This window comes from Buteo buteo, chromosome 11 (assembly GCF_964188355.1).
Source record: "Buteo buteo chromosome 11, bButBut1.hap1.1, whole genome shotgun sequence".
Taxonomy (NCBI): domain Eukaryota; kingdom Metazoa; phylum Chordata; class Aves; order Accipitriformes; family Accipitridae; genus Buteo; species Buteo buteo.
In genome coordinates this window covers 12,278,383-12,290,932 of record NC_134181.1, presented here as the reverse complement: position 1 = coordinate 12,290,932, position 12,550 = coordinate 12,278,383, and the positions used below count along the sequence as shown (strand labels likewise).

The 12,550-nt window shown below is 35.4% G+C and overlaps 1 protein-coding gene across 1 annotated transcript in view; it reads left to right on the top strand.

Annotated features, from left to right (window-relative positions):
* The window catches only part of TDRD12 (tudor domain containing 12), a 38,210-nt gene that overhangs the window by 606 nt on the left and 25,054 nt on the right, over positions 1 to 12,550 (top strand). Inside the window, exons 2-11 of the mRNA XM_075040091.1 lie at positions 30 to 166; positions 1,613 to 1,732; positions 3,108 to 3,163; positions 5,806 to 5,891; positions 6,946 to 7,144; positions 7,780 to 7,856; positions 9,403 to 9,461; positions 10,206 to 10,266; positions 11,422 to 11,526; positions 11,923 to 12,108. Of these exons, the coding sequence (XP_074896192.1) occupies positions 30 to 166; positions 1,613 to 1,732; positions 3,108 to 3,163; positions 5,806 to 5,891; positions 6,946 to 7,144; positions 7,780 to 7,856; positions 9,403 to 9,461; positions 10,206 to 10,266; positions 11,422 to 11,526; positions 11,923 to 12,108 (1,086 nt within the window). The remainder of the gene's footprint in view (positions 1 to 29; positions 167 to 1,612; positions 1,733 to 3,107; positions 3,164 to 5,805; positions 5,892 to 6,945; positions 7,145 to 7,779; positions 7,857 to 9,402; positions 9,462 to 10,205; positions 10,267 to 11,421; positions 11,527 to 11,922; positions 12,109 to 12,550) is intronic.

The following is a 12,550-nucleotide window of genomic DNA, read 5'->3' as shown; positions in this document are numbered from 1 at the left end:
AAGAACCTGCTGTGTTCTTTCTTTTTCAGATTTGTGTGGTTTTCAGTGAGGAACTCAAATGTTGGTGTAGAGCAGTTATAAAGTCAATCATGTACTGTACAGATCATTATCAAACAGAATGTTTTCTTGTGGATTATGCCAAATACGTTTTTGTTAAATCAAAGGAGTAAGTGTTTGGGGTTTTTGACACTGTGACTGAAATGTATTTGTTAGTTAATGCATACAAACACTATTAATATTTATTTAGATTGATAGTGGCAAGGCTTTGTTTTAATTGACCTGTGGATTGGGTCCACAAGAACCTGCTAGCCATATGATAGGCCCTTGCCAGTGTGCAAGCAAACCAGTCTTTGTTTTGTGAATTTTTAAAGATGCTTTCTATTGTAGGTTTTGGCTTTTTAGAGGTTTGAAATTGAAGTAATGGCAGTTTGTTATGACTGAAATGTTTGATTGCCAGTTAATGTTATTTATATATACTTTCCTCCCTTATTAAGTCATTATATACTAAAAAATTAAAAATTATAACCAGTGAAGATCATTCACAAAGCGTACATGGAAGCAGGGTTTCACTTGCTGAACTACCTTTTGACATCTAGACACAAATACGTGGGGTTTTTCCCACTGCAGTTTACTAGTTTGTTTACTTTACTAAGAGCTGACAGTCTGTCTTGGCATGATGCAATAAAGGTGAGTTTTCACAGGTTCCCAATTTTTAATAAAACCATTAGGAAACTTACTGTTTCTAAAATCTAGAAAAATGTGTTTTAAAATACAACTGTTCTAGTTCTTAGCTAGATTTAAAGTTAATTTCTTCTATAAAATATACAACTTTGAGTAAAAGAAGCTTTAACAAGTGTTTTATTTGTAGTATTCCACAAAACTAAGAAAGCTTATTTAAAATATTTTAAAATGTATCTTAAGTTAAATTATGTTTTTAAATTGAATGTATTGGAAAACAACTTGACAATGCCCCAAGTTTAAAATACGTTCAACTAGAAGTAAATGTGTGATTTACTGTGTTATCACTGTAAAATAAAAATTTGAACAAATACGTATATGGATCTTAAAAGCTTGCTATATATGGTGTCTTGCTGGTTATTAAAAGTCTCCAACCAAACCAAGCGTAAAGGATGAGATTAACACTCTAGTGATAGCTTTATAAAGAATAAATTCTTTTTAGGGAAATGAGTAAAAATGCAAATTAGTGTATTTGTTAGATTTCCTTCTTGCTGATGTTAATCATACCTGGTTTCTCACACAGAAGTAATAGTTGCAACATGAATATGCAGTACTGGGTAGTGTATGTGGTAGTATGAGGGCTAAAATCATGAAAAGACTTCAGACTGTAGTGGTGGAGGATCAGAAAGATTTTGAGTAAATAAGAAGTGTATTCATATCTGGAGTGAAACTGTTCACTAATTGCTCCTGGTAGCAAACTCGCTGGGAGAGAAGAATAAAACAATGGTTTCAGGGTGTTCCACAGTGGAGCTGAACCTTTGGAAGAACTGTGTTGTCAGCTATAGGGTAATGGAAGGATGTGTATGAGACCAATGACTTCTGGAGAAAAAAAATCTGCTCTGTAAAGTGAGATTATTTCTGCTTTGTTTTTAAGCATTCGAGTTGCACTGGAAGCATTTATGCGGATCCCATACAGAGCAAAAAAGTGTAGACTGTTTCGCACAAAGCCGGTGACGTTGCGTATCGACTTTTGTGAAGATACGGCAAAAATAGTGTAAGTTGAGTTTAATAAATATATTCTATTCGTAAATTTCTTAAGTGTGAAGTTCATTGCAGAATTTTTTTTTAGAAGAGGTTATGTTTCAAGAAGAACATAGGAAATGAGATTTGGAAAACTGTTTCAATTTAGAGGAGCAGTTCTTAAATGAAACTGATTCCTTAATGATTTGGGGTTTATTATTCACCTGTTTGAATGTTTTGGTATTTATTTAAAAACCTTCAGATGCTTAGACAAGTTTCTGGCAGTTCTTGCCCTTAGTCTATCATCCCAGAGCTGTATCACTTGATTCCTAGCGCATGAACTTCTTTACTAATCTATCCTTGTGTGCTGTTTCTTACAGGTGCTTCTCTTACTCCTGATACGTCGTCTTTTTTTTTTTTTTTTTTTTTTTTTGCTGAACTAAAGTACTATAGCTGTTTATAGGTAGCTTTGTTTTTCCCCATTCTGTCTTTTTTTCTTCGTATATTTTGGATTCCTGTGTGCTTTCCTTATATTCATGTCAGTTTTTTCTCACTGCAGTTTTGAAAGACTTGAATAAGGTTTTCATTGGGGTCTAGTAGTAAATAAAGAAAAATACTTTTCTATCCTTGAGTTCCAGGATGCTATTGTCAGAGATCCTGCCAGCTTGAGAGACATGAGTAGATCACTGGGGAATAATGCTCCACAGAAAGAAAGCTGCTTTAGTTTGTGTCATTAAAGAATATTTAAAGCTACATGTGATCAATCAGTTTATTTTTTTTATACTCTTGTTTGGAAGAAGAAATTGGTATTTGACTTCCAATATTCTGACAGAACAAATATTATTATAGTTTGGATAGGAATAGCATACATCTTGAGTAGGCCATCGTTGTGAATTATCAAAAAAGTAGTAGATTATAATATTTTGTTTATGGTGCTCTTCATTTGATTCTTTTTTTCATTTTCTACTTAAAGTTGCAGAAGATGGTAAAGGGTTAACATGATTTTCTGCTGCAGACCTTTCAGTCTTCAGCACTCCAGTGTTTAAGTGCTTGTTCAAAATTGCTCGATACCTGTTAATATATTCTGCAAGTAGATTCCTGTTTTATTTTTTGTTATTCCATTTCATTTCTAACCATCATATTTTATGTCAGATGTAACCCACCATACCTTGACAAAGCAATATCCAGTAATTTTTGATCAGTTTTATTTTATTGATGAGCTGAAACAGTATTATCAAGACTGAAGTTCCATTCTAAGTAGTAAGATTCTGCTAATGTGTCTAGTTGGTGCACTTCTTAAGATTAGGCATGGCTTGAAATAACTTCTTTACATGCATCTGAAGTGTTTTCCCAAATTACCATTTTAATTTTTGATAATGTGGGATAACTAGTTGTGTTTATTTTCCTAGACCAGCCAGAAGATGGGATAGTGCTGCTACTCGGTATTTTCAAAACCTTCTCAAAGGTAAATAAAACATCCTGCAAAAAATGATAATTGGCACTTTTATTTGGGGGAAAAATTAAACTGTTAGAGAAATGTAGTGCTTGTGTTTATATATTTGATTGTATTTAAGAATGTCATATATTAAAGAGAAAGGAGCTATGTAAGGTTCTCTGTATGGACTGACAAAGGCAAAAATATTTGTGGAGTTGGATCTTGAGTACTGTGGGCTTCCATGCTGCGTAAATTTTGATAGTTTACTAGGTGGTATCTGGTTCTTGGACAGGCTAAATAAGGTAGCACTCGGGTAACATTTGTTTTGAACAGTACAGCTTTTCTGTGTATTTAGCTTAAATCTTTGAGTCACCATCACAGCTGTAGTTTTGTACAGAGATGGCAAGAGCTGGCTTAGGAGTTTACCCTTTCAGTTGTTTTTTGACAAGAATGTAAGCACCAGCTCAGAAGTGGAATATTTTTCTTATAGTTGTTAACAAATAGATTGAGCTCCGAGTAGTTATTTAGTAAGTTAGAACTGCTTTTTCTCCACTCTGGTCTTGTCCTTTCCCATGTTTGGTGTTTCAGTAGGTCATCTGGTCTCTTTCATATCAAGCCTTCTATTTTGATATGAGACAGCTTTTGGTCTTACTAGAAAAGCAGCTCTTCACTGAGATTTTCTAATCTTGCTTACATGCTTCTACCTGAAAAAACTACCTACCTGCTTGCTTACAAGTGTAACAAACTCAACATAAAAGTTCTCTGGGGAGGAGAGGAAGAGTTTAGGAAAGCAATAAAGAGTCTTCAGGCTGATAATTTCACAAACTACATGGGACAGCACTTCTCACCATTTACCTTTTTATTTTTTTCCACACACACATCTGAGTGTCACTGTGCAAAGTGAAGGTTAGTAGGGAGCAATAATAACATTGAATTTAATTTCAAAGAAACTCCCAGACTGTACCATAAGTAGTAATACCTACTTTTTTAATTGCTAGCACATCATTAGTGTATGCAGAAGTGCTTCAGAATTTACTAACAGGCTTTTATCAGCTATGTTTGCTTGAATTAAGAGCCTAACCAAGCTGCACAAATGTGCAAATGTGACTTCTTTCAAGAGAAGTAAATGTCAAGTTTGGGAAGCATACATTTGTACTACAGATTATCAGAGGCTAAAAGATAAACTAAGGCTTTTAGCTTAGAACTAAGACTAGTTTGTGTGGATGTTACCGAAATCCTGAATAAAACTCCTTAACACAAATGTGAAGTTAAGAAGCAGGCAGTTCGTTTATTGCAGTGCTGGGGACATGGGGGATCGCTCGCTCCTCCAAAGGCGTGTCCAAGTTAGTATCAAAATCTATCAGTTTTTATAGACTTTTTCTGTCAGGTCATTGTTACATAAGCTCTTTACATAAAAATGCATACTATGCTTGTTCTTAAATTTAACCTTTATAATGATTGGTCCTTTGATTATATAACCTTATCAATATTCTTATTTAAAAACAATCATTGGTCAGTTACACTTAGCTCTACTGATTGGAATCTTTGATACTGTTGTGGTTTAACCCCAGCCAGCAACTAAACACCACGCAGCTGCTCACTCACTTCCCCCCCCCATCCAGTGGGATGGGGGAGAAAATCAGGAAAAGAAGTAAAACTCCTGGGTTGAGATAAGAACGGTTTAATAGAACAGAAAAGAAGAAACTAATAATGATAATGATAACAGTAGTAAAATGACAACAGTAGTAATAAAAGGATTGAAATGTACAAATGATGCGCAGGGCAATTGCTCACCACCCGCCGACCGACACCCAGCCAGTCCCCAAGCGGCGAATCCCTGCCCCCCCCCTTCCCAGTTCCTAAACTAGATGGGACGTCCCATGGTATGGAATACACTGTTGGCCAGTTTGGGTCAGGTGCCCTGGCTGGGCATGAGAAGCTGAAAAATCCTTGGCTTTAGTCTAAACACTACTGAGCAACAACTGAAAACATCAGTGTTATCAACATTCTTCGCATACCTAACTCAAAACATAGCACTGTATCAGCTACTAGGAAGACAGTTAACTCTATCCCAGCTGAAACCAGGACAGATACCCAAATCAAGATGGGAAGGGTAAGGGGATTTCCAAGCAGCAAACTGGTGTCCATGACAGTTTCCTTAGTTTCTTGAAACAAAACATAGAAAAACCAGTAACTTCCTGGTGATGTTTCTATGGTTAGCTATTTCAAACTTTAACAATATTAAGGTTCCTATAGTCACACATAACACAGTTCCTAAAGTTTCTATGGCTACATTTCAAACTTAACAGTCCTATACATTATGCTTCACAATTTTACTTCTTAATCAAACCTAACTCTTCTATGTGATTAAATTCCGATTTCTTTACCAGAATATTTGCAACATGGAGAGGTCATTAATCTGTTTTGGCTCTCAATCTTCCTTCAACAACTAAGGACAACTTCATTTTTGTAACTTTAAGTTTGTATTGCCTTGTTACTTTCTTGTTTCATTTAAAAGTTATTATATTTGTACTAGCTTCTCTAAAGAAATAGGTTACACATCTAACAGTGATTTCTATTTTTGTTTATCTTGGAAAGTACAAGTTAAAAATATTGATAATTTGATAAAGTTTAATATTTTTACTTATTCTTATGTTTATTACTATATTTAGCAACTACCCAAATGAAAGCCAAGTTATGTGCTGTAGAAGGTAACACGTTTGATGTTTTTCTTTATGTGACAATAAAAGATGAAAAGGTAAGATACTTTTATATCTACAAACCTGTTCATGCACTTTGCTATGTAAGTGATAACTGAGATTAGCTTAAGACTGGAAAGTATTTCTTGCAAGTGAGTTTTGTAATTTCTGTCAGATACAGTAGAAGCTAAATCATTAACTTATTAGAGGGTTTGTTTTATATTTCTGTTGCTTGTAAATTTCTGGAGGCATTCCAAGAGGCAGAAATCCCTTTTTTCTTTGTGAACCTCTTTTTGGAAGGTATTGACAAGCAAATGAAGTCCAGCAAGTGCTTCAGATGGACAACTGTGAATTATTTAGTGCACTTTTGCACTTTCTGTGGTATCATACTTAAAGATGTTTCAATAAGGCAGTTGCATAGTTTTATAAAAATAAATAGAAGTTCACACTTGCTTTTGCGTAAGACTGAGTCCTCAAACCTTTGGGGGGAAATAACCCAAACTAGTTCCACTTGCCAAAATGTGTACCTTGAGCTAAATCTCTGCTGTAGCTACTTAAGCAGCTGTATGGTAGATACAAATGAATTTATTTGAATACTGCTTCTACTTGGACTGTTTTACCAAGGCTTTTAACACTGGAGCTGTGGTCTTTGCCGGAGACAATAACTTTGAAGGTACATACTAATTTGAATATCTTCTCTCAGTTCAGAATCCCAATTGGCAATAGCGTCACTGATCTCTGAGCCAATGGAGTTTAAGAAGTTTTAGGTTTAACATTACTTTTTTCTGTCAGCTTTTGATGCATGCTAAATGAGAAAGAAATAAACTAGCTTGGCTTACTAACAGTTTTTTAAAAATTTTTAGGGCTCATAGAAAAGCTAATTGAGTACAGAATTTTAGGCAGAAGCATGAAACTGATGACTAATTAACATTTGTTTAGAGAACATACAGGAAACTATGACTGAATTTCCTATTCTGGAGATGATAATCTTCAGAATGTATTTGCTGATATTGTGTATGTCTTACTGCTGTTTAAAGCTTCAAATAAATTCTAAACAAGTGTGTGGTGGTGGTTACTTGTTGATACTGGTCAATAAAGATCTTGGTTTTCTAGGTATGCGTTAATGATGATCTTGTCTCAAAGAACTTTGCTCGTTTTGAGGAAGCTAAAGAGAATACAGGGACTTGTGCAGATTATCAGGAGAACCAAACATCATTAAATGCTGAGTCTCTTCCAATGAAAATTGTTAATCCTGCGCATGCTTTCAGGCCAGTGTTGTTTCAGGAGAAGATACCAACAAATCTTGAAACAGGTGGGAACCATGTGTATCAGAAACAATCATACATACAGTGCATCATGTGTCTTTAACTGGGTATATTAAATGTGAACCTACTGTCTCAGTTTGAATCTGATGATTGGATCAAATGGTATCCTTCTAACAAACGATGCTTATGTATCAGACTTTACAAAGACCAATGAAATCATCAGATGCAGGAATTCTGTAAAGATTTTTGTACTATATAAGACAAAGGAAGGCTGAGGGTGAGTTACGTGGGCATTTGTTGATATGTTTAATAGCATTAGATATTGAAATTACTTGTGGCATTGATCAATGATGCATTACCAGTTTTTTGAGTTTGGAGGGATTTATTTGAACAGAGGTAACTTTATAACTAGTGTTTACTATGAGTGATCTCATTTATAGTGATTGAAGTCTCTTGCTTTTAAAAAGTATGCAACCTTCCATCCTCCATCCTTGTTCACTCAGTTCATCTGCACAGTTACCTTTACTTAAAGATAACTTTTTTTGGTGGTTGCTTTTGCCATTAGGAAATGATGCAAGCAACTAAACAAGTCAGTTGCAACCCAGTGTAAATAAAAGTACTGGATTTTTATGTGTTCAGATAATCATAAATGTGTTTCTGTATTTTTTACTTACCTTTCTAGGTCTTGCAGTTTCCAGTTCCTTTCTTGAAGAGACATACGAAAGATCAAGCACAGATCTAAATGAAAGTACTGCATCTGTAAGTATTATATTTTGTATTACCTTGTCGAAGATGAAATACATAGGACAGATTAGGAATACTGTAGTCATCTAGCTGCTTCTTCCATGTAACATAGATCTGGGGGACTGCACTAATTCTTGATATAGTTTAAAAAACCAAAAAATTGTACTTTTTTTTTTTTAAATTGAAGAAAATTTTAAAAAACGTACTACAGTCCTTGAAAAAGTTGTGCCTCCTTTTGTACTCCTTTGCTATAGTTTAATGAAGATGATAGCTGTCTACATGACCCAGTTTTTTGAATATATGAAAATGTAAGATTTAATGTTTCCTTGAAAACAAAATAGTTCTCATGCTGTACCATGCTAAACATTCATTGGAGTATCTTCTTACTTGTTGAGTTGTCTAATACTTTAAATGTCTATTATGGTTTCTTGCTGTTTTCTCCTTTTTTGCTTGCTGTTCTTTTCTGGAACATTTTCAAAAGGTCAGTGCTCATTCTTGAGTGTTAAGTTGTGTACTGAATTGCACAGTTGGAGCTATTAGAGTGTCCATGGGAGGAAAGGAAAATGAACTGATAGATTATAGGCGAATAATCACTGCTGAGCATGTCCAATATCAGCTCTTCTAAAGACCCCATATACTGTTCCATGTCCTCTTCTGCTAGATGCTTTAAAGGAGAAGTTTGCTTCTGTGATAGCAATGGAACTACTTCTTCTGTCAGGTCAGAGGAAAAAAGGAGGTTTTAGCTCTGCTGAGAATTGAAGCATGGCAAGCACTTCTGAACTTCAGCTGTAATACCTTATTAAAATATTTTGGAAAGAATGATCATCAAAGTAGCAGTGTGGATTGTTACTGGAGCAGAGCAGGATTACGTTTATACTCTTGTGCAGTCAGCTGAATTACCTTTACTAGCCACTTGAGTGATGCAAGTCTTTGACCCAGTCATGCCTGCTGATTGCTGGTGACTAATGATGAATGCTAGAAAATCCCCTGTTCACAACCAGACATCTTTGGGGTAACTCTGGATCCAGTATCTGCTCCTAGTTACTCCCTTGAGGATTTTGCAGTGTTGTTCAATTTAAGTTTGTGTGTGTTGTCTTTGTAAGCGTGCGGCTGGGTAACCTGTGTTTGGTTTTCCTCCTGTCTGTGGTGTGCAGACTTTCCATGATTTTTCTTAATTTTGTTTCAAAAAAATGAAAATGTTTCAGAAATAATCAGCATGTGTTCATATTGGCTCAGGTCCGCAATTATGACTGTAGCTTGAGATGTGACCATGAACTAATTTTTCTTGTGTGGCTGATGTTCCTTGTTGCATGCTTGATTCTTGTTACAGAATGGCGTTTTCTTTGTTAAGTTAGACAGTTTTTCCGAAGTTTATTTCATCAAAGTTGTTGCCTTATTCAGACAAACTTGTTTATACAAAAATTCTCCAAAATATTTGGAGAATCCTAGAGTTAGGTAAGAAAACCAGCTTCAACTGAATACAATAAAGAAATAATTTTTCTAAAATGTTGCTCTTGAACAGTACTTTTGTGCTAAAAATGTGTTCATCTTTTCTTGATAGATTGTCAAAGCAATTCCAGTTTTACCTTTCAAGGAAAATAGAGCAGTTTGCCCAGACAGGTATGGTGCAGTGTGTTAAGTGGTTATGTAATGAGATAGTTAGGAGCTGTAGTATGTTTCCAGTTACTATTCTTGGGCAGTAAGAAGGGCCAAGGGTAAGAGAAGATGCATACACATGCTTTTGGAGAAGAAGGGAGTTTGAAGCTGCTGATATTTACCCAGACTACAATAAAAACAGCAGTTCTTTCTAAACAATAGCTTGACAACAGTGATGTAATGGGGAAGCATTTTTTCTGCACGCTAAACATGTTAAGTTGCTTTATTTTATTCTTAGTGTGATTTATAAAGTTTTCAAACTTCATGAAATACAGCTATAAATTGATTTGTGCAATGCTTTTACTATGCTGCTTGTCAGTTGATGCATATGTAATAAACCTAAGGAGTGTTTCTTTTATTCAGTTTCTGATGCAAAGATACATTGTTTCATTTTTTGAAACTTCAAGAAACCTTTTTCCTCCAGTCCAGTCTGATTTTCTTCTAAAGTCGAGGAACCTACCAATTATCTTTGTTAAAAAATTTTCCTTGGGATTATTTTAAGATACTTAAAAGCTAAGAGTAGATTTTATTTTCAAAATAAAATTTTTATTTTTTCTTTCATGGTCAAGGATTTTCCTCCTTGACATAGGTAATAAATCAGAAATATTTCGTGAGTGAATTGCTTCATGACACTTTAGAAATATTGGTGGTATTTATAAATTACGTTTTACTTTTGCATTTATGTTGGATGTAATATTTGTTTCTCAGGCTTCAGCAGTTCTTAAATTGTGATCCTCTGAAGACACACATAATTGAAGATGACCAACAGGTATTTCAAGCATTAACTTTCATTTAACTTCTCTTGTGCGAATGTATCGTGTGTATGTGGAAAGTTCTGGTAGTGTTGGGGCTGCAGGAGTTGTCTTTGTGGAAGGAGGTCAGGGGCTGATTCCAGTGCATCAGCAACAAGACCCACTGCAGGCCAAAGCTGAGCCAACCAAGTTGCTGGTATCTCTGTGAAAACGTATTTAAGAAAGGGCTAAAAATGCAGGGGAGAGAACAAAAGAAAAAAAAAAAAAAAGAGAGAAACAGAGGCAGTGCCAAGGTCAGAGGAGCAGGAGGTGCTCCATGCCACAGCAGGTGTACCTGAAGGGACTGCAATCTGTGGAGGATGCACACTGGAGTAGAGGAAAGAAGTAAGAGGGAAGGAGCAACAGAGAAACGGCTGTGTTCTGACTGCAATCCCTGCCTTGTGCTGCTTATTGCCTTAGTGGTGGGACCAAGTGTAACCTGCATTGATTATAAGGGGAGAGGAGAGGAGCTTGGAGTGAAGTTGAGCCTGGGAATGGGGGTGGAAAGGTGTTTTTTCTGAAGCATGTAAATGTTTGTTTCTTTGTTTTCGTTTCCCAGTAACCAAATCAGTACTCATACATATTATTTGGCAACAAATTAAGTTAACCTAAAGTTGAGTCTGATTTGCCTGCATCAGTAATTGTTAAGTAACCACCCTGTCTCTATCTTGACCCATGAATCTTCTTGCTCACTCTCCTTGTTATTCTCCCCCATCCCTCTGGAAGGGGAGGGTGAGTGAGCAAGTGGCTGTATGGGTGCTTGGCTGTGAGCCAAGGCCAACCACCATGGCAAATTTTGCTAGTCATATTTTTTAATCGTATTTTGATTTTGTTATAGCTGAGTGCTAGCTATATGCAGAACATGTAGTGCATTCTGTTGAGTGGTTTAAGACGGTTGTGTTAAGACAATCTTGATAAATCTTTCTTTAAGAAATACTGAGTATTTGTCTCACCACTGGTCTGTGTAACTTATTAGTATGTATGAGTCGCATTTAAAATGTATTGACAATTTCTTTGGCTATTTTTCATCAAAATACCATTTTTTAAGTACAGTAAGTGCTTTTGAGTCCTATGTAAGCTAAACCCCTTTTATTAAGCATTGCCTTTGTCATCTATTTGTCATGTGGTTTCAGAGTTTTCGAAATCTTAGTGAAGAAAGAGACTTTGTCTGTCTTAGCAACAAAATTGAGCCATCGTCAATTCTGGAAACAGCACCACTTTTTGATGGTCTGAAAAAGGTAATGCTTATGTAATATATTACACTGAATATCTTTTTAAGGCTAGTATCATACCTTAACTTTAGATACTAAACATTATAGTAATACCTGATTTTGATTGGGGAATGTCTAGGAGGTTGTTCCTGTGGCTGAACAAATGAATCTTCAGAGAGATGCTGTAAGAATTGTACATGTTTATTCTGGTATGTCAACCACTGGCCCAAGTCATGGGATTTGAATTTTAATATAATAATTTTAACTCCTCAGCACAGAACTTTTTTCATATTGCATGTTAAGGACATTTATTATGTAGTACATCAAAAGCTTTTTAAATTACTCAGTATTATGTTTTGTCTTGTTTTGTTACTGCTCAAGTACACTGTTTTCATGTGGAACTCTTAATTTCTCTTTCTCTAGGAACTTACTCGGAAAAAATTTTTAGGCCCTAACTTCACAGAATCTTACTGTTGGCCTGCAGTAGCTCGAGGATGTGATGTAGTTGCCATATCGTATCAGGGAAATGATCCTTTCTTATATATTCCACCAGTCCTTACATTTTTGCAGTCAGGAAGTTGCTACAAAGCCTTGCCAAACAGGAATGGAGTATGTATATATTAGAGTAGTAGCACCTTTTCTGTTCTAAAGTGCAGATGTAGAGTAATGATCCAAAAGGTAGCGGGTGTTTAGAATGTATATGTTTAAAGGGATCTTAGTGTATCATCATGATGCTTGCCAGTTTATATAAGCCTTCTGCTTAGAGGCTTACAGAGTTGGACTGCATGAATGTGGGAGTCTAAAACTTATTTATAAAGTAATATCTAACAAGTGGTTAATGTCGTATCACTATGATAATGAAGCTTTGTTTTTAAGGGGATAGTATGTAGTCATTAAATTAAAATTTGTATTAGCTGTTTTAAATATCGTAATTAATTTTCTAACTTGTATTAGATCACAGAAACATAGAATTATTGAGGTTGTAAGGGGCCTCTGGAAATTGCCTAGTACAACCCCAAGTAAGACAAGGTGCTCCTTCTGTTAAATTTTT